General features: G+C 41.3%; 1 protein-coding gene across 1 annotated transcript in view; it reads right to left on the reverse strand.

The window, feature by feature from the left end:
* ADAMTSL3 (ADAMTS like 3) overlaps positions 1–22,591 on the reverse strand; it is a 364,939-nt gene that overhangs the window by 71,715 nt on the left and 270,633 nt on the right. The window contains exons 8-11 of the mRNA XM_075207905.1: positions 20,106–20,180; positions 15,887–16,044; positions 14,013–14,124; positions 11,921–12,059 (exon numbers count right to left, since the gene is read on the reverse strand). Of these exons, the coding sequence (XP_075064006.1) occupies positions 11,921–12,059; positions 14,013–14,124; positions 15,887–16,044; positions 20,106–20,180 (484 nt within the window). The remainder of the gene's footprint in view (positions 1–11,920; positions 12,060–14,012; positions 14,125–15,886; positions 16,045–20,105; positions 20,181–22,591) is intronic.

The raw sequence follows: 22,591 nt of genomic DNA on the forward strand, positions 1-22,591 counted from the left end.
GTTTACTGCTATTGTGGTTTCCAGACCACTTCAACTCTCCTGTGTTCATCGTGCCTGCACTCAGCTGATTCCTATCTGCTACTACTACCGGACTCCAGTTCGTTTCAACTCTCCTGTGTTCATCGTGCCTGCACTCAGCTGCATCCTATCTGCTACTACGACCGGACTCCAGTTTGTCTCAACTCTCCAGTGTTTATCGTGTCAGCTCACCACTGCCTCCGTTACTACTACAGAGTTCCAGATCGCCTCAACTCTCCAGTGTTTATCGTGTCATCTCTCCGCTGCCTCCGTTACTACTACAGAGTTCCAGATCATCTCAACTCTCCAGTGTTTATCGTGTCAGCTCTCCGCTGCCTCCACCACTACTACTGGATACCAGACAGCCTCAACTCTCCCGTGTTGATCATGTTTCCAGTTTCACTTACTACTGCTTCCTGAGTATTGCTTCGTTGATTCTGGATTACCTGTCGTGCGCTGCACCAACCTGATTACCGCTTCCTCCCTCCAGTGGTCTCACCTCCTGCCGGCCTTCAGCCGTTCAGGTATCCCTGCACGTCTCTCTGACAGCCTGCTCTCCTGAACCGCGGTATGCATACTTTCCATTGACTTTGCTTTTGTATTGCATATCCATCTGGACTGAGTTGTGTTCTTCTCCGGAGCCTCCTATCCTCTGAAGCTATTGTTACCATTGACTTTGTTTCCTATTGCCTGGATAGCTATTGTGACTTTGTATACTTCAAGCAGCGCTTGTCCGTTATTGTTGTATTGTGGATATCATCGTGGGATCAAGTTCTGTGTGCCCCGTGTATACTCTGCTTTACATTCATCTCCTCGTGCCCCTCCTCACATATATATAGCAGTGGTACAACTTGCTGACGCAGACCACTGACTCCTGTTCCCTGTGACACCAGCTTTCAAGTATCCTCTCACATAAGCAGTGGTACAACTTGCTATACGCAGACCACTGACTTCCCCGTTACCTACTTTCACCTGGAATCCATTCCTTCACTATAGACAGCGGTACAACTTGCTATACGCAGACCGCTGACTCTCACTACCTCCTCGCTACTCCTGGACATTCCTCCTCACTATAGCAGTGGTACAACTTGCTATACGCAGACCACTGACTTTCCTCACGTTTACTTGTCCATCTGGTTCCTTGTGTATATACATCTACTCATTACCAGTTGCTGCTAGTCATAGACTTTCCTTGAGCATTCTCTCACCATCTGCTGATTCTCCTGTTCCGTTGTCACCCTGCTACCAGAGAACCATAGTACCAGCTATATTACTCTGGTAAATCCATCATCTGGTGATATCCTGGGCAAAGACTCCTAGTGCCCGTGACAGTAAGATCAGGCCATGACAGACCCAGGTGCGGAACCTACAGCTAAAGAGATGCTGCAGTATCTGGTTATCGTATTGAACAACAGGATGTTCGCCAACAACATTTGCTGCAATGTTGCCAGGCGTTAGCCTCCCAAAGAACATCTGTGCAAAATATCACAGCTACTGTTGATGCTCCTGTGCCTTCTTCCGTTTCCCCAGTGCCATCCCAGGTGTCTACTGCTTCCACGCTACACCTGCCTACTCCCTCAAAATATGATGGAGACCCCAAAACATGCAGGGGTTTTCTAAATCAATGCTCAGTTCATTTTGAGCTTCAACCTCACAATTGCTCTACCCATCGTTCCAGAGTGGTCTATCTCATTTCCTTGTTTTCCGGACAAGCTCTCGCATGGGCTTCCCCTCTGTGGGAAAGAAATGATCCATTATTACAGGATAGTGCCAAATTTATTTCCACGTTTCGAAGTGTATTTGATGAACCTGGTCGTGTTATTTCCGCTGCATCCAGCATCCTCCGTCTACGTCAGGGTTCTCGTACTGTAGGCCAGTACGTCATTCAATTTCGGATATTAGCCCCTGAACTTCAGTGGAACACTGAAGCGTTAATTGCCGCCTTCTGGCAGGGGCTTTCTGATAAAATTAAAGATGCACTGACTACTCAAGAATTACCTACTTCTCTAGAAGATTTGATTTCTCTTTGCCACCGTGTAGACATGAGATTTTGTGAAAGAGAGTCTGAAAAAACAACTTCATTTAAAGCACCTCTTCGCTCAAGCCCTCAAGTTCGCCCAGTTTCATCTCCGGTGATACCCATGGAGATAGGTCGCTCCAAATTAACTTCAGAGGAGAGGGACCGAAGAGTAAAAAATAGACTTTGTATCTATTGTGCTGATTCTACTCATATGCTCAATTCATGCCCTAAAAAATCGGGAAATGCCAGGCCTTAACCAGTTATGGAGAGGTGAAGTTAGGGTCCCTGGAGTCCTCTCCATGTTCTACGAAATTAAAAGTTTGTGCTTTTGATGTTACAGTTTCCTTTGCTACCAAATCGTTTAAGTCCCAAGCACTTATTGACTCTGGAGCTGCAGGAAATTTTATTTCGAAATCCCTCATGAATCAATGGTCCCTACTAGTGATTACTTTGAAAATACCTATTACTGTGACAGCTATCGATGGATCACGCATTATTAATGGTCTCATCACCCAGAGTACATCTCCAGTAACCCTTCAAATTGGTGTATTACACCAGGAAGAAATTTCATTTTTAATTCTTCCTGTTACTACCAGTCCGATTGTATTAGGCCTTCCATGGCTTCAACGTCACTCTCCCCAGATTGACTGGCACACTCCTCAAGTTACGTCTTGAGGGCCTGAATGTCATCATCGTTGCCTCTCTCAAGTCGTTCCTCTCAAAATACAGCAATCCTCCATTTCACCTTGTTCACCGGGATTTCCTCCTCAGTATGCTTCTTTTGCCGATGTATTTGATAAAACTCAGTCTGAACGTCTTCCTCCTCATCGTTCGTGGGACTGTCCGATTGATCTTCAACCTGGCAAGACTCCTCCCAGGGGACGTGTGTATCCACTTTCGTTACCTGAAATTCAAGCTACATCTGAGTACATCCAAGAGAATCTCCAGCGAGGATTTATTCGACCTTCTACCTCTCCCGCTGGAGCAGGGTTTTTCTTCGTAAAAAAGAAGGATGGGTCATTACGCCCCTGCATAGATTTCCGTGGACTTAACACCATAACTATCAAAAATCGGTATCCCATTCCATTAATTACTGAGTTATTTGATCGTATCAAGGGAGCCCGGATCTTTACCAAGTTGGATCTTCGTGGTGCCTACAATTTAATTCGAATCAGGTCCGGTGACGAATGGAAGACAGCTTTCAACACCAGAGACGGGCATTATGAATATTTAGTAATGCCCTTCGGGTTATGTAACGCCCCCACTGTTTTCCAGGGTTTCATTAATGAGATCTTCCGGGACTTGTTATATGTTTGTGTCGTCGTCTATCTGGACGACATATTGATCTTTTCGCAGGACCTGCCTTCTCATCATCAACATGTGGCAGAGGTCCTTTCCAGACTCCGGAAAAATTCATTATTCTGCAAGTTAGAAAAATGTTCATTCGAGTTGCCCCAGATTCCATTTCTGGGATATATTGTCTCCGGAGTTGGTCTTCAGATGGATCCAGAAAAGGTGAATGCTGTGTTACATTGGCCTCAGCCAACTATTCTTCGTGCAATTCAGCGTTTTTTAGGTTTTGCCAATTACTATAGACGCTTCATTCAAGATTTTTCCTCGATTGCATCTCCTATTGTAGCCCTAACTCCTAAAGGGGCCAATACTAAACAATGGTCCTCTGAGGCTCTTCAAGCCTTCCAGTTTCTCAAAGAGTCCTTCTCCTCTGCTCCTGTTCTTCGACAGCCTGATGTGACGCTTCCCTTCTTCCTAGAGGTAGATGCCTCTAATGTTGGTTTAGGAGCCATTCTCTCCCAAAGATCGGAGCAACAAAAATTCCATCCTTGTGCCTTTTACTCTCGGGGTCTTCTGCCTGCGGAGAAGAATTATACCATTGGGGACAAGGAGTTGCTGGCTATAAAAGTAGCATTAGAGGAATGGAGATATTTGTTGGAGGGAGCTCGTCATCCTGTGACAATTTTTACTGATCATAAAAATTTGTCATATTTACAGTCTGCTTAATGTTTGAATCCTCCTCAAGCAAGATGGTCTCTTTTCGTTTCTCGTTTTGAACTAATCATAACCTTCAAACCAGCTGCAAAAAATAAAAAAGCAGACGCCCTATCTCAAGCTTTTGTGACGTCCTCAGACGTTGAAGATGGTCCCAACCACTCTATATTAGACCCCAAATGTGTTTCTCTGGCTGCTTCTTCTACTAAGGTGCTACCATTTGGGAGAACCCTCGTGCCTCCTGCTCTTAGGAAGAAAATCCTTTCGTGGTTTCACTCTTCTCATTTTTCTGGACACTCTGGTGAGCGCAAGACCTTTGAAATTCTTTCTCGAAGTTACTGGTGGCCTTCTATGAGGAAAGATGTCAAAGATTTTGTGGCTGCGTGTCAATTGTGTTCCCAGTTTAAGACTCCCCGCAGAACTCCAGCGGGTTTGCTTCAACCACTACCCATTCCTTCCAAGCCGTGGACCCATATTAGTATAGACTTTGTTACTGATCTTCCTCCTAGTAAAAACTGCAATACTATTTGGGTAGTGGTGGACAGATTTTCGAAGATGGCACATTTCGTTCCTTTGACCGGTTTACCTTCTTCATCTACTGTGGCTGATTATTTCATCAAAGAAATCTTCCGTATTCATGGATGTCCTTCCGAGATTGTTTCAGATAGAGGAGTACAATTTGTTTCCAGATTCTGGCGGGACCTCTGTAAGACCTTGGGTATCCGATTATCACTCTCATCCTCCTACCATCCTCAATCAAACGGACAAACCTAAAGGGTCAATCAAGATCGAGACTTTTATAAGGATGTTCTCTTCAGCCAACCAAGACAACTGGGTAGATTTGCTTCCATGGGCTGAATTCGCTCATAACAACATGTATCATGAGTCATCTTCTAAAACTCCATTCTTTGTGGTTTAAGGTCACCATCCGTCTTTTCCGGAATTTCCTGCCCTCCCTCCCACCCAAGTTCCTGCTGTAGAGACTGTTTGTCAGACCTTCAAAAATATTTGGTCTCAGGTCGAAACCTGTTTAAAGAAAACATCTGCCAGATATAAGTCTTTTGCAGATAAAAAGAGACGGGCTATTCCACCACTGGAAATCGGAGATCGTGTTTGGTTATCAACCAAAAATATTCGTTTGAAGGTTCCATCTATGAAGTTCGCTCCTCGTTTTATTGGTCCGTATAGGATCATTCAAGTGATAAATTCAGTTTGTTTCAAACTTCTACTACCTAAGAACCTTCGTATTTCTAATGCCTTCCATGTGTCTTTGCTCAAACCTCATATCATCAACCGTTTCGCGGTCCCTCCTTCAGCACCTCGGCCAGTTCAAATTCATCAAGAGGAGGACTTTGAGATTACTCACATATTGGATGCAAAAATTTCACGAGGAGTTCTTCGTTTCCTCGTTCATTGGAAGGGCTTTGGTCCTGAAGAGCGGTCATGGATCAAAGTAGAAGATCTCAACGCTCCAGCTCTTCTTAAGAAGTTTTATTCCAAGTTTCCGGACAAATCCGGTTCCAGGTGTTCTGTGCCCACCTTTAAAAGGGGGGGTACTGTCACTCACCAGACTGTGAGTGCCATTTCCCGTGTGTTCAGGAACCGTGGCCGTCCGCCTTCCTGAGGGTCTGCGCATGTGCAGCCCTTATCAAACCTTCAGTACCTGTTGCTTCTAATTGATTGGATGATCAGGCAACCCTCCCTATTTAAACCACCTGTGATCATTACCTGGTTGCCTGATCTTGGAGTCTCATTCCCTATGAGCCTCTGAAGGTGTTCCTGTGTTTCCTCGTGTATTCAGCTCCTGCTGATTCCTGTTTACTGCTATTGTGGTTTCCAGACCACTTCAACTCTCCTGTGTTCATCGTGCCTGCACTCAGCTGATTCCTATCTGCTACTACGACCGGACTCCAGTTTGTCTCAACTCTCCAGTGTTTATCATGTCAGCTCACCGCTGCCTCCGTTACTACTACAGAGTTCCAGATTGCCTCAACTCTCCAGTGTTTATCGTGTCATCTCTCCGCTGCCTCCGTTACTACTACAGAGTTCCAGATCGTCTCAACTCTCCAGTGTTTATCGTGTCAGCTCTCCGCTGCCTCCACCACTACTACTGGATACCAGACAGCCTCAACTCTCCCGTGTTCATCATGTTTCCAGTTTCACTTACTACTGCTTCCTGAGTATTGCTTCGTTGATTCTGGATTACCTGTTGTGCGCTGCACCAACCTGATTACCGCTTCCTCCCTCCAGTGGTCTCACCTCCTGCCGGCCTTCAGCCGTTCAGGTATCCCTGCACGTCTCTCTGACAGCCTGCTCTCCTGAACCGCGGTATGCATACTTTCCATTGACTTTGCTTTTGTATTGCATATCCATCTGGACTGAGTTGTGTTCTTCTCCGGAGCCTCCTATCCTCTGAAGCTATTGTTACCATTGACTTTGTGTCCTATTGCCTGGATAGCTATTGTGACTTTGTATACTTCAAGCAGCGCTTGTCCGTTATTGTTGTATTGTGGATATCATCGTGGGATCAAGTTCTGTGTGCCCCGTGTATACTCTGCTTTACATTCATCTCCTCGTGCCCCTCCTCACATATATATAGCAGTGGTACAACTTGCTGACGCAGACCACTGACTCCTGTTCCCTGTGACACCAGCTTTCAAGTATCCTCTCACATAAGCAGTGGTACAACTTGCTATACGCAGACCACTGACTTCCCCGTTACCTACTTTCACCTGGATTCCATTCCTTCACTATAGACAGCGGTACAACTTGCTATACGCAGACCGCTGACTCTCACTACCTCCTCGCTACTCCTGGACATTCCTCCTCACTATAGCAGTGGTACAACTTGCTATACGCAGACCACTGACTTTCCTCACGTTTACTTGTCCATCTGGTTCCTCGTGTATATACATCTACTCATTACCAGTTGCTGCTAGTCATAGACTTTCCTTGAGCATTCTCTCACCATCTGCTGATTCTCCTGTTCCGTTGTCACCCTGCTACCAGAGAACCATAGTACCAGCTATATTACTCTGGTAAGTCCATCATCTGGTGATATCCTGGGCAAAGACTCCTAGTGCCCGTGACACTAAATGTGCTGCAGTCGCATTGCTGGATGTCAGGTTCTTCGTTGGTGGGGGGAGCAGGGTGTCACGAACTGCCCCCTGCAGCTCCTGTTTGCCAGGAGCTATGTTGGACTTTCTGGATATATATAGCCTGCAGTACCACCATGCCACCAAAGGGGCCACTGTGGCGCTTGAACTGTTTCCCTTCCTGCTGAACTAAGCTTGTTTTCTCAGGATGATTTACACCTGCTGCTACTCCTTAAAAGACAGCCTCACCCTGCAGTCTGAGCCAGATCATCAGGTCACTCAACCCGACAGGAAGCAATCCTTTGACTCCTGTTCCTGGTTATACTTACCTGTGTACCCCTCTTTGTGTTTTTGCTGTTCAATAATTCCAAGCAAGCAAGAAGACAGAAGAGGAGAGAAGAAAAGGGTTTAAATAAGTTAATAGAAAGGCAAGGAGGGGAAGCAGCATGAGACAGAGTGATGAATGAATGGGGGGGGGGGGCAGCATGGCACAGTGTGATGAATGAAATGGGGAGCAGCATGGTACAGTGTGATGAATGAAGAGGGGGGAGCAGCATGGCAGTGTGATGAATGAAAGGGGGGAGCTGCATGGCACAGTGTGATGAATGAAGGGGGGGGCAGCATGGCACAGTGTGATGAAGGGGGGCCAGGTGAAGGGGGAAAAGCAGCATGAAGGGTGCAGTGTGAACATAAATGGGGACAGTGTGTTTATTAGGAAGGGCACAGTGTGATCATAAGGAGGCACAGCAAGGTATGATGAAGGGGCACAGTAATGTATGTGTTGGCACAGGGGGCTTGTGGCATTGTAATGTGTGTGTGTGTGTGTTATGGCACAGGGGGCTTGTGGCAATGTAATGTGGGTGATGGCACAAGGGGCTTGTGGAAATGTATTGTGTGTGTGTGTGTGTGTGTGTGTGTGTGTGATGGATGGCACAGGGGGTTTGTGGCAATGTAGTGTGTGTGTGTGTGTGTGTGTGTGTGTATGTGTGTGTTATGGATGGCACAGGGGGTTTGTGGCAATGTAAATGTGTGTGTGTGATGGCACAATATTATTTTGTTATAATTTAGATATTTGTTGTAATTCTTTATAATGTTCCCAGGAAGAGTAGCGCAGCCGAGTTCTGTTTGTTGAGGTCGTCTCTCAAGACTGCTGCCTGCCTGTGTGAGATGACAGCTACGGCTCCCTCCTCGCCTGGAGCACCCATCAGGGAATCAGGTAAGTTAATACAGTTTATCATGTACAGTGTACTTTTGATAACCTTTTTTCCCTTTCTTGAACATGGGGCACTACTACATGGCATAATATGATTTGGGGACACTACTACATGGCATAATATGATTTGGGGACACTACTACATGGCATAATATGATTTGGGGACACTACTACATGGCATAATATGATTTGGGGACACTACTACATGGCATAATATAATTTGGAGGCACTACTGCATGGCATAATATGATTTGGGGGCACTAATGCATGGCAAAGTATGGTTTGGGGAACTACTCTGTGGTATATTGTGATTTTGAGGCTCTATAGTGGCTTAATATCAATTGGGGGCACATACTCAGGTGTGAGGGATGAGTTTATTTCCTACTCATCTATGGAGGGGGGCACCAAAAGTTCACTGTACCCGGATCCCAAAATTCTCTTGGTGGTCTTGTACATACCATTGCCTGATATTTGTGCACTCTCTACTGCAAATAGAGCGTTAAGCTGCACATCATACATTTGTATCTCACGGGACACCGTATAACAATGAGCTTTGCAAAAAGTACTGTTATTATTATTATTATCTGGAACATAAGTGGGCCTGTGTGCTTTAAATGCCAGGGCTAATTTAGTCCCAGTTCGGCCCTGGTAGGGACCCAGCGATGCCAGATCAGTGCACACTGGGGCCTCAGGGAATAAGATAGCTGGAAATAGATAGCCTTTTCATTTCTCATCCAAACAGACAAAAACGTGGAAAGATTAAACCTGCATCAATAATGTTTCCATTGTTTTTTTTACATATTCAGAATAATCCCGGAAATTACTGTGAAATACATTTGTCTAATTCTCCCTGACTATAGGGATAACAAATATGTGTTCTAGTGATTGTGAAAGCCACAGTCAGGAGATAAGGGATCTACAGGATATAGCCCTATCTACATGATGATTTGTAGAATTATCAGTATGTGATAAGGCACCATTAAATGTGACATCTGTAAAAGTAATATGCATGAAGGGGTGAAACTAGTGTGATGCAGCTTTCTGTACAAATACAATCTATGAATAACTTCACGGCCAGTACAGAAAACTCTCTGTAAACCTGTTCAGTATTAGGACTATGAAGAAGTTTGAACAACGGTTGTAAAGAGGGTTTTTTACTGTAAGAGCAGGGAAACTATTGTATTTACTGCACAAGAACTTGTAGCTGCAGACAGACACTGCTAATAGAGTTAAGAAAAGATTACCGTAGACAGCTTCATAGCAAAACAGCAAATACAAGGCTAATGGCAGTAATAAACCATACTGTATGATGGTGTGTTGATCCATGGTTAGTCTTATTGCCAGTATAGTCAGGAAAGAATTTATATTGGGTATTTGCCATCTCCTGCATTAACTGATTAGGGATTTAAAATATTACGTTGAAATTGTGTCTTTCTTTCACCCTTAACAACGTAATTAAAATAATAACCCTAACTTATATCTCCCAGAACACAGGGACACACATATGATCCAACATCCAAGACGTCCATAGAAGCCAACTTGAGCTTCCTTTGGAGGCTGGAGGCGGAACACATTGGGCCTGAGTCATTAAAGAAAGGAAAGCAAAAAAATGAGTAACTTTGAACCTCGGCAAAACCATGTTACATTGGAGGGGGAGGTAAATTTAAAATGTGAGGACAGATTTATAATTGGGGTAGAGCATGCCCTAGATCAACTTTTAATGTCAGTGTAAAAATAAAGCTATCAAGTATTTGCGTCCTACATGAAAAAACAGCCAGTATTTTCCTTATGTGCAAAAAAATAAACTCATTTGCACCCCTTGCATTGCAACATGGTTTTGCCAAGATTCAAAGTTACTATTTTTTTTTGCTTTACTTTCCCTAATGAATCAGGCCCATTATGTAGAACAGCTATGAAAGTCTATTCCAAATCTCTGATTAAGTGAATTGTAATGCAATTAAATCTCAAGCCAGGTACACGCTACAGAAAATTACTGCAGATGCGATTTCTGTAACGATTTTACCAACAACTGAAAGTCCCGATGAGCATGCTGAATCATGTGTACTCCTACACGATTCATCTACAGATCTGTGCTCTTCATGTATCATAACCATCTGAAGAAAAGACTGTGGGCTAGATTTACTAAGCTGCGGGTTTGAAAAAGTGGGGATGTTGCCTATATCAACCAATCAGATTCTAGCTGTCATTTTGTAGAAGGTACTAAATAAATGAAAGCTAGAATCTGATTGGTTGCTATAGGAAACATCCCCACTTTTTCAAACCCGCAGCTAAGTAAATCTAGCCCTGTGACTCTGCAGACTCTACAGATATCTGCCTGTACTGAGTACATCCACATGTGCCTGACATCGTTCCATCGTTGATCGTGATATTTAGTCAGTTTATAAAATCAAATAAAATGATATGATGTGCTTTGGTACAATAAAACATGATCGTGGGATAGTACACACTAATACAATATCCTACTAAATGGTCGTTTATTGTGTGATCAGCACGATAATTGGATAAAAAACCTGTAGTATTTGCCCAGCTTCAATATGACAGATTTCCAACGAGAGAAAAACCCGGCTATTTTTGGAAAACCAGGACACACAGGCGTTTTATCATAGGCTTGAAACATGGAGCTCTAAAATAGTACTTTCTATATTTCATAGACTCAGAAGACAGAATAGTGTAAAGAGCAACTTTCTATGAATTTGTATGTATTAAAAGCTCTTTTACATCTACAGATCCCTATTACCATCCTCTTCCTGTACCTTGTAGTTGATCAAGAGCCCCGAGCTAGAATGAACATTAATGTAAGGAAGAATTTACGTGGAAGTTTAAAATATAAGTTGAAGTCATAAAAACATAAACAAAACACATTTTCATCATCCACCATCTACTGTTCCTTGTAATGTTTTCTCTGCCGCTCCCATGTGATACACACTTCCTTCTGTTAGCTGACAGGAAATCATGGATTCAGTTAAGTCACAAGATGGGTGGAGGATCTGACATGCCGACATCAAGCTCCCAAGCCTGGGATGCAAAAGATTGATGGTGCTTGTAATTTAGTGCCGTTAGAGCTGTATTAAAACAGGATTTAATGTTCTCCTCCTCGAGAGGGAACGGCAGTCAGTCTGGATATCTGATTACCCAAATAAATCAGCATAATTCAGCTAAAATCCTAATGAATGGGATTATAATTTGGTTTGACTAAGCAGCCATGCGTGTTTCCAAGCAGACAATGATGTCCAGACAGGGGGGTGGTCTTACATTAAATTTCATGTAAGATCTATTTATGCTTTGCATTTTCTTAGGCAAAGCACACATGTGTCACAAGTAAAGGCTGAGGTTTGGTTAGCATGGAATTAAGGAAATGGTGCAGGAAGTGGCAATAACCTGGAGTGTTTCCTTGACTGTTTTTGTGTCAGGCTCTACTTCCTCTCCATGTTCTAGAATTCCATTGAGATGAACAGAATGACAGCCTGCACACCTCCAGATAGTACAGCTTACATCAAATGCACACTATAGATAGCAGTACATAAATCTATAGGTTTATGTACCAACCTGGATGGACATGGATCCATGTTGCACTCCTTCAGCTTAGGCTTAGGTTTCTTGTTTTCTGGATAATAATGACAATAGTGATCCGGGACAGTTCGATTAAATCGCATATCGACGCATTCAGCAGAATTCAGCTGATATCCTGCAACCGCAATACAAAGGAGGAAAAGTCAACATGACATTAGGTACACACCTTACATTAGCTGACTTTTAAACCTAACCCTTACTTGAGATATAATATAGAGTTTTAAATTACTACATAGGCTTATTTTTCATCTTTTAAACCTGGTGACATGTTATGGTATTACACCAGAAATCAAGGTAAATCAACTGTTTGTACAACTCTCTAAGTCACTTATCTTGAGCTTTGCTGTAAAATAAAGGGTCTACTTCCTGAAGACTTATTTTGAAGAGCTTGTAAATAAATATTTTAAGATATCAGCAATAACCATCCCTAATAAAAAACAAGAAGATCTTCACAAAACTTAAGTACACTCTGCATCAAATTTTGAATGTTGCTTTTTTGTTGTATGTTCCACAATCCTCAGCTGCTACAGCCTGTCTTCTAGTTATCACTGGTCTTATCTGCACTGGAATCAATGGAGTTCATTTACAAACTGGAAACAAGGTGCCCCCTAATACATTTCCCTACCAGAAATGGGCTTAGATGTCTGGCTCACACTTACATAGGCGCATTCCACGGAAATTCCTGGGATATCACTCTAAGCGGTATATTTACTAAACTGCGAGTTTGAAAATGTGATGATATTGTATATAGCAACCAATCAGATTCTAGCTATCATTTATTTAGTACATTCTACAAAATTACAGCTAGAATCTGATTGGTTGCTGTAGGAAACATCTCCACTTTTTCTAACCCGCAGTTTAGTAAATATACCCTGAAGTCTACTTTTGCAGGATTGTGGGTCCACGGGTCCACTAGGAAATATTCATGGTAGAAAGAGGAAAAATGTGACACTATCAGTTTAGGACCACCTTTCCTTATTTATCCTAAAATATACCTCAAATACATCGCAAGAGTTCGGGGCATTTTACTTTATGTCTTGTCACTATTGTACATGATCTTTTTTCTTTTTTAATTAAATCGGTAGAAGGTGGTGCACTGTATAGAGCACCCCCGTAAGGTGCATTAAATATATAGGCAGAGGTACCCCTCCAAGGAATGTGCACAAATAAAGTCCTTTTGTTGAGAGTAGAAGGAGCTGCTCTGAACATCCTTGTAAAGGTCCTCTCTCCCCCCTTGTTTCTCACTTACATATCTCATCCTTTAAAACAAGATCTCCTTTTTGCTTATGGACAGAATGCAGCATTCACTCCTGCACCTAGCCCACATTTATCTAGGAACATCATAAAGCACCCAGCTACCGGCATCAGAAGATATACAATAATACACCATGGCAGTCTTCTTCGCCATCCGGAACCACTAATCCACGCTCTTCTCCATATGAATGTGGCCATTCATGCACAAATAACATCACAAAACACCATTTACTCTACCAGCACACATTTTCCCACTTCATAAATGAGATCCAATTGCATCAAACCAAAAGTAAAGCTTCTTCTAATTACATATATTATTTTAAATAAAATAGGATTAGCGATGGAGCTTTTTTTTTCTCCCAAGAGAAAGTCTAAGGCATGCCCATAAGAAGCGCAGGCTTTATTGCTACAGTCAATATTAGCTGGTGCTCTGTCATGTCTAAAACACATCACCTAATTACTACAAGCAGCTTCTGTGCTTGCCACGAAATCGGCTCTGTAAATCCTATTGACGTCAACAGGAGTTACAACACAATCTCTATTCATGAATTACTCTTGATGAATTTACCCCACTTTCCCCCCCTTCCCTGAATAATGCAAGGTAAAGATTGAGATGTGAAAGGAATTGCTGTACACCGACTAAATTAAATTATTTTTCACACCATTCTTGGATCATAATAAGTTTCCATGATTTTAAAACTTTTTTTTTTTGGGAGGGATTTGAATGTATAAGGATGGAAACATAGTTATTTTTTAAAAAATATTGCATAGTTTCTGAGCTGCAAATGAAATGAAATGTTCCTCAATTACTCACCTCCTCCACAGGTTACAGTGCACGGAAAGAAGTCGGTCTGTCTCCACTGGTGACTAATGGGTTGGTAGAAAAAAAACTGCACCAGGCTATCTTTGGAGGAAACGTACTTGGTCTGGAGAGAGTTTTGTGACAAAATATTAATGTTCGATTATTTCGACATGACAATATATCAGCAGGGCATTTATGTTAATAATTAAGGTATTGCAATTAATACTTTTCCTTTATCGTCATTAATTGTCTTTCCTTTTCCTTGTAAATTCTCACATTTTTCTGAAAAACTTCCCTTTAAAAAACTTGTGTGCATTAAATGACACCTTAGTCCAGTGATGGCTAACCTGTGACACTCCAGGTGTTTGTGAAACTACAAGTCCCAGCATGCTTTGCCAGCTATCAACTAGTTATCTACTGGCAAAGCATGCTGGGGCTTGTAGTTTCACAACACCTGGAGTACCACAGGTTATCCATCACTGCCTTAGTCTGTGGATTACCTCTCTGATTCTACTAATAATGTCTGAAGGCGGACTCTAGCAACCACACGGTACCTTAATAATGTTATTTGGGTAACATAAGCTAAGAACAGGCATCAATCTGGATGTATAGAGTCCATAGTCCAGATATTCTGGTAAATAGCCGCTTTATTAAACATCAGACAGAGCCTGTGCTATGACCATATTTCTGTGTTAGGCAATGAAATGCAAAAAAATAATAATAAAGTAGTTTGGAAGTGATATTCACAAAGGGATAATAACCTTAGCTAATGGGAAAAATGAGCCTATTTTTAAATCACTGGTAGGTTATAATTAAAAAATGTACATATAAAATGATTTAATTTACTAAGGATCATGCACACAGGTCCAAAGAGGTTTGCCAGATATGTCCGTTTCATGCTACCTCTGGAGACAGTTTTTGGAAGGCTTTAAGCTCTGAAAACTTAATTTAGCTCCTAATTAGAAGTTATAAAAAAAGATTATGGAAACATGGCAAAAGAACTCGGCATATTTGTAGCAAAATGCAAGAAAAGGTAAAGAAAGGAAGTGGACAATTACCACAAATTGTATTTTGTCGATTCTAAAGCCGCGTTTTTAGTCAAAGTACTGATTTGCTGATATTTTTCACAGTGATTTCAGAAAACCACCCCTCATTAGCTTCCTAGCTCCCATTACACCTCTTTAAAGTGAACCTGTCACTTACCCACAGTGGAGGCAACCATTTTGTGTCCTCGATTCAGTTTATCAATTCACTAGGAAGTACTGTATGACAACACTGAAAAATGAGGTATTATGTACCTCATGTGTTGACAATGTCACTATTTACTAGTAAATTAATATGCTGAATTTTAATATAAATTTGTTCACAAATGTCTGCCCCCACTGTTTTTAGGTGACAAATATACTGTATAGTGTTTCAGGAGACAAAATTACAAATAAAGTTAGAAAAACCACAAAACAAAAAATCACACCTGCTGCTCAGTAATCATAGTATAATCTCATACTAGTACAACATCTTAATGTATATTTTTAGGTAAATTACAGAGGGAATTCAAGACATATTTGTCTAATCCACAAGCAGGCCTAGTACAACATATAGTGAAACGCTGTCAGCTATACTACATCAGGCCTGGCCAACCAGTGGCACTCCAGGTAACGTGAAACTACAAATCCCAGTATACCCTGCCAGATATCGGCTGGCAGAGCATGCTGGGACTTGTAGTTTCACAACATGGGAGAATAGTAATTGCATCATTGACAGATCAATACAGTTTTTATGGACACTGTGCTGATTGTCAGGAACATCTAGTAATACTGTCATGGTCAAGGAGGAAATCTCTCAGGAAAAAAAACATTACAATCTATCAGCTATGTAAAAAATAATACCTTAATGATGAAATCTGCACGCAATGGGCCAGGCATCTTTAAAATTTCCCTTTCAGATCCCTTTTGAAATTCTACTGTTGTGTTTTCCACAATGTATGTCCCAGCATTCGTAAAGCTGTGTTCCCCACTTTCACCTTGCAAGGTTTTTGTCTCTACAACTAGAAAATGGGAAAAACAAATGCAATAAGACATACATAACTACAAGAACAGGTTAAATAGCAGTTTTGCTTTTATACATAACAAACACCTCCAAAATCAATATACTTTTTCCTTCATAGGTGCATGCAGGTGAGGTCGTAAATTCCATAAAAGTCATCTGTATAAAATGAATACTGTGGGCAGCACAGTGGCGTAGTGGTTAGCACTTCTGCCTCACAGCACTGGGGTCATGAATTCAATTCCCGACCATGGCCTTATCTGTGTGGAGTTTGTATGTTCTCCCTGTGTTTGCGTGGGTTTCCTCTGGGTGCTCCGGCTTCCTCCCACACTCCAAAAACATACTGGTAGGTTAATTGGCTGCTATCAAAAATTGACCCTAGCCTCTCCCTCGCCGTCTGGCTGTCTGTGTCTGTGTCTATATTAGGGAATTTAGACTGTAAGCTCCAATAGGGCAGGGATTGATGTGAATGAGTTCTCTGTACAGCGCTGCAGAATTAGTTGCGCTATATAAATAAATGATGATGATGATGATGATAGGTTTCATTAATCAGGGAGGGAGTATGTACCATCTGCAAAGATCCTGAAAAAATGGTCTCTCACTGGTAGGAATTATGAGTTTGTACAGGATGTCAATTATTCTTCCATATAGATCTGAAACTGACCACATTGCCATTCATTTGACATAAAAACACTAAAATGTTACCAAGCGAGACAGGGCTGTCGCTAGTTTATGAAAGTGGTGAAGCCTTGTATTGTGTGTCATTCATAAAAAAACAATTTTCCCAATGAAAATCCACAATGATGTTGCTCTTTCCATGTGTCTCTATTTTGGAGCTAAGTGAGTAATGTTGCCAACTAAATAAGCGGATGACGCCTGGATCTCTTAAAACTGTGAACCACCACATTATATATAGTTTAAAACGTAGCAATCCACAGGCAAAAAGGAAAGGTTCAACCATACTGGAGTGATTGTGGCCCTTGGAGCGGCAGGACGGGGAGATTAGGGCATGCCAGAGTAGGCCAAGTACACTAAAGATGTGTTCACGTATATACGGCTTACGCAGTTTTGCAGAGGTACGCATGAACACCTCTTAGAAGGCGCTAATGATGATGACTTGGCATAAACAAGGCGCATATGGTGCCGATGCAGAGGCTCTTCATATGGGTGATAAATATGCTCGTTTTCCATGCTTATTGTGTAAGAGTAATTTACTCCCGTTTTGCATCCTACTCTGCATCAGCCCCATAGACATACAGTGTGATGTGGGTTTAGCTCATGACATCCCCATCAGAAGCTTTCTGGGAAAGAGGATGCACACAGCAGTGACATCTCCGGTAGCATACATACAATATGTGAGAGTGCAACATGTACTTATAGTAATTTGCAATGCAACAGAGCCGTATTCTGTAAATGTCAGGTGGGGATTGGCTGCTCTCATCCAAGGAGAAAAAGATTAATCTAACAGCATAAAATTATAATATTCACCCGATATCATAGTACTGTGTAAAGGATCAATTGCCCAGCGTTGATATGTAAGTAAATGACAACTGGACTATTATGGGCATATTTTCTGCCAGTTATTAATTTGTCCTGTTGTGAAGTATGCCATTAAAATATCTGCTATTTCTTAAATAGACTAACATCAAAAGGGGCGGAAATAAAATACTGTCAGCATTTTCATAAAAATAATATATACAATTTTATACATACCTGTGACATACACTAACATACAGTACATACCTAAGTCAGTGTATTTACATAAAATATATATATATATATATATATATATGTATGTTATAACTATGTGTTCATAGGCCAAGTAATATTAATACATTATGTCATCCAGAAAAGGCCTTGCAGAGTAACATCTGGCCCGTGGGACTCCAGTTAGACTGCTCTGCAGTAAGCCATAACAACTATAAAGGAGATACCACAGTGGTCTATCTTTACCGATTTGTCTATAAGCAACATAGTTGGGTCAAGTCCCTCCTTTACCAATGCTGCGATCTTGGCCTTAGCTGTAGTCGTACGCTGATGACACCCTCTGTTATGGTAGACACCTGTAATACTTTTTCTTGGGAAAACTTCAGCCATATAACCTAATACTTAAATTACGCACTCTTTGATCTTGTATGCTGTCTGTGCACAGGAGTTTTTGCAATTCTGTAACCATTTTAATACACAAAAGGGAATAACCTTTTGCAAACAGGGCACATAATTTTTGTACATTTTCCATCATCTCCAGATCAGATCTGTGGATCACATCAACATGTGTAATACTCTTTGCAGAGCTGTAGATGCTAAAAATATTACAGTGGTCTACTGAGCCATCTAGGCTTTGAAAAAGTTTCCTATTATTTTTCGGGTGGAAAGACTATAAATAAACCTTATTGTTTTCTGGGTGTAAAGTAAGTTATTTATATTGCATTGCTTTGACACAAAATCAATATTGTATTTTAATGGCAATATGTATGTTTTAATTAATGACAATAGGTGACCCATGCTCTGCTACTTTGTCACACCTAGTACACAGCTTCCACCTATCACACCACTGTTGTATGCCTATTTATATATATCGAATTAAATATGTGTATCTAAGAGATTTGGGGGCAGTCCAAACACCCGTATATTTCACATAAAGTGGATCTGTTACCTACATGCAGTAGTTGCATCTATGTTGTGGGCTGGACTAGCGTACTATTCATGAGACTGTCGCAAGCCACTAGGAACCATTACATCATAAAATAATTTAGGCATCATAAATATTAGTCTGGCAATGCCTTAATGATGTCACTTCTTGTTAGCTAATTGATAAGCTACATCATACTTAACGAACTTACTCCAAGGAGATGCAGAGAACGGGTAGGAAGAGAAGAGGTAACCAGGGCTTGATGACATGATTCATGGCACAAAGTGGGCACTGTTAACATTCACCTCAGTAAACACCAAGGGACAGTCATCATGCTCACTGCCATTCAGTGGTAACTGAAGTAGGAGGGGGGTGATTATATGATCTACATCATTTCCCCACCCAACTTGAAAAGTGATCTCAGGGAGAATTAACCTGCTCTCTTAGTAGTCTTGGAGGTCTACCTCTAATTTGGGAGTCTCCCAGATGCACCAGAAGAGCAGGCAATTATTGGCAATGAATTGGTTCAGCCCATGACACTGATGTCTCAAAAATGCATAAGAACCAGGTCCACTTAAATGACAGAATCTATCCCTTACGTATTAGTGTGTTACTATGATCAAAGTCAGGAACTGACAGCAACAGCTGGACTAAGACAGTAACGTAAACAAAAATTTTGGGCTAGTCTTTCAAAAGTATGTTTCATATGATATATTATTACAACGGATTTAAGTCTGAATGTTACTTGTGTGAGAGATGGACCATGTATGTGACCGAGTGTCTGCACATGTATGAAAGGGTGCGTGATTAAGTCTAACCATGGAATCACTAAGAGGTGCAGCCCGGTATAAGGTATACACTGTTTACCTTTATACAGAAAGAGGGATCACCATTGTACAGCAGAAAAGTCTTGCTGACATATGTACTTATATAAAAGGGGTGTGATAGCCTCTGTGGTGGAAATTATACCTATTGGAAAAATCCTGAGACATAAAGCACACTGCTTGTATTTGAATCTTTACCAGTCACAGATCTGGTAAGACAGGTCTTGCCACCCAGCGAGTAGTCACCACCGCCAAAGCTCTTAAAAAGTCTCATTTACCAGCTTTGAAAGCTATTTCTGAAATGGTAACATATCCGGAGATGTCTACCCACATAGTGTTCTCTCCAGTGCTGGAGAGGTTCTCTGCTCAGAGCTCACAAGGACAGATGATCATTGCAGACCACTGCTTAGAAACTACGACTAATCCCCCAAACATTAGAGCTGCCACTAGACCTAGAAAACAGGTGTCCAGAAGTTTATTAACTCATAACTAATAAAATCAACCTCATAAGGTTGGGCGTTCCGTCCTAGAGGCCACATACGTGTATTAATCACACATATGCATTTAAAAACATATATATCACATACAACTTAAAATGGTTCGTACAAATGTGAGCTGGTCCCTTCAGTGTGATTCTCACGCTGCGGCTTCCATGCGGTACAGCAATTACTGTCTCTTCTCCTGTGGAAAAAAGAAAAAAAACCAAGACGTTACACTGACCGAGACAGATGTTGTGAGTATCGTGTGACTGCAGCAGTGCTGTGGGCTAAATGACTGAATAAAAACACAGGTGTATGCATTTTACATTAGAAGAACATCTAAGAACGGCAGAAAATACCATTTTATTTTAAAAATGAAGTTGAGGAGAAAATAGCATCCAGGCCTCCCACAATTTCTATAAAGGAGACTGGAAAATGAGGTTTCTTTAGAATGCATGAAGTATTGTTAAAAAAAATGAAAACGTATGTGGCGTTTCAAAAGAAAATTTTTAATTTAGTATCGAGCGGCATTTTATGGGCACAGTTTGGGTAAACAAATTTAACCACAATTACGCACCTAATCCCCAAAGTAACAGAACCGTGACCAGCCGGGTATCTCACAAATGGTGGGGGTGACCCTTACAGTCCTACCAGTTTAGCAGAAGTTTGGGGTAAGGTTGGCTAAAATAATTGCTCCCCCAGGAACACCAACATTATACATAAATGATATTACTGTAACAAGGGTGCCACAAAATGTCACAAAAGAAACATTAGACCCATGCTGAATAATAAAACGAACACTGGTGGAGTCTCTGTCCAGCTGGACACCTGCTGCATTAAGCCCTATAACATACGTCAAGTTTTTGAATTTGAATATTTACATTACTTTTCTGAGCGCACAAGGGTCAGTGAGCTGTCAGTATGTCTAGGTGGGCAGACAGCAATCTCTTTAAATTCCAACGTAGGGAAACCTGGGGACTGGTTTGTGTGCACGAAGTCCAGTCATTTACTAAAGGCCAAACACATGAAAAAAACTCTGGCTTTAAATCGCCACAGTACACACTGTCGTCCTGATTACTTTTAAAACCTGCCGGAAATCCCACTGTGATAGGTGAGATAGGTCAAACCGCATGCGGTTTGAGCTATCTTGCCGGTAAGAATGGGGATAAATAATTATAGAATGTAAAAAATAAAAACTTTCCCGCCTCCCATTCTGTAGCAGCGCAGCCTACTCAAGCATCGGGCCAAGTCCTCTTGATTGGTGGAGGAAGGAGAGGCCAGAACAAACTATAGGTCCCCCTCACATCTAGAGATACCCGGTTCAATGCCATGTAGCACTGGGTCATTCCTGGTGCCCCTGGCGCATAGGTACCAGGGTAAAATTATTATAGAAACAGGATACCATGTGTAAACGATCACTTGTGAATAATGTCTCTTCAAAACATGAAAAATAATTATATTCAAGTCCAACTTGTGAAATCCTTATTTCTCCAGCTAGATAAATGCTTCTAAATTCTTCACCAAGTGATTCAGTATCCCTGCGTCCTCCCCTTTCTTACCTGATCTCCACGGGAAAATACACAATCTAAAAATCAATAAAACAAGAGGGTGCTTCCATAGTGTAAAATAATTTAACAGTTTATTCAACTAAGTATAAAACAGATTATAAATGTACCAGAAGTACAATGTATACAGGCGTGTATCGATACAAAGGTTTCTCTGAAGCTTTAGTGTTGAATCAAAGTACTGCTTCCGGCACACAGACTATATGTACACGATGAAACGCAAAGTTTTACAAGCCAGACGCTCAACGCGTTTCGTTGTCAGGAGTTTATTATGAAACGCGTTGAGAGTCTAGCTTGTAATACTTTGATTTTCATTGTATACATATTGCTGTTTGTCAGGAGCAGTAAATCTATGTACTTCTGGTACGTTCATAAACTGTTTTATACTTGGCTGTATAAATTGTTAAATGATTTTACACTATGGAAGCGCCCCCTTGTTTTATTGATTTTTAGACCATTGTAAAGCATTGAACTATAGTGGCCACAAGAAAAAAATTGTGCCCCTTTGTGTACTTCAAATAAAACTGTGCCCCCTAAGTATAAAAAATATAGAAATGTCCCCCCTTATGAACTAAAATATTGATCTCTGTCCCCTTATGATTAAAAATAAGGATATATGCTGCCTTAGTAATATAGTGGGTGCAATAAATATTTATTCTTGATCAATATGGAATGAAAGTAACAAAACCCAAAGACGTTCCGGAGCACTCCAGAAGAACTCCCTACTAGATAAAATCAATGCCTGGTAAGTTCGCCTGCTTAATAGGCCCCAGCCAATCAGGAGCATCCGTCATAGCGGATTGATAATAAATCCTGTGGTTTGGAGGTGAAAACCGCTGGTGATGCGTGTGAGGTGGTTTTAAAACCGCCAGAAAAACATTCTTAAGTACATTTCCCCCCTAGCGTACCTATCTAGCATAATTATAAATCAGTTTTATGTTTAAATAACTAAGCAATATTTATGTATTAAATGTTTTCAGTGAGGCCGCAATTTCTGGTAAAATCCAGATGAATTGCATACAAAAAGGTAGAGTTAAACATAGAATTG

Source organism: Mixophyes fleayi, chromosome 4 (genome assembly GCF_038048845.1).
Source record: "Mixophyes fleayi isolate aMixFle1 chromosome 4, aMixFle1.hap1, whole genome shotgun sequence".
Classification (NCBI taxonomy): Eukaryota; Metazoa; Chordata; class Amphibia; order Anura; family Limnodynastidae; genus Mixophyes; species Mixophyes fleayi.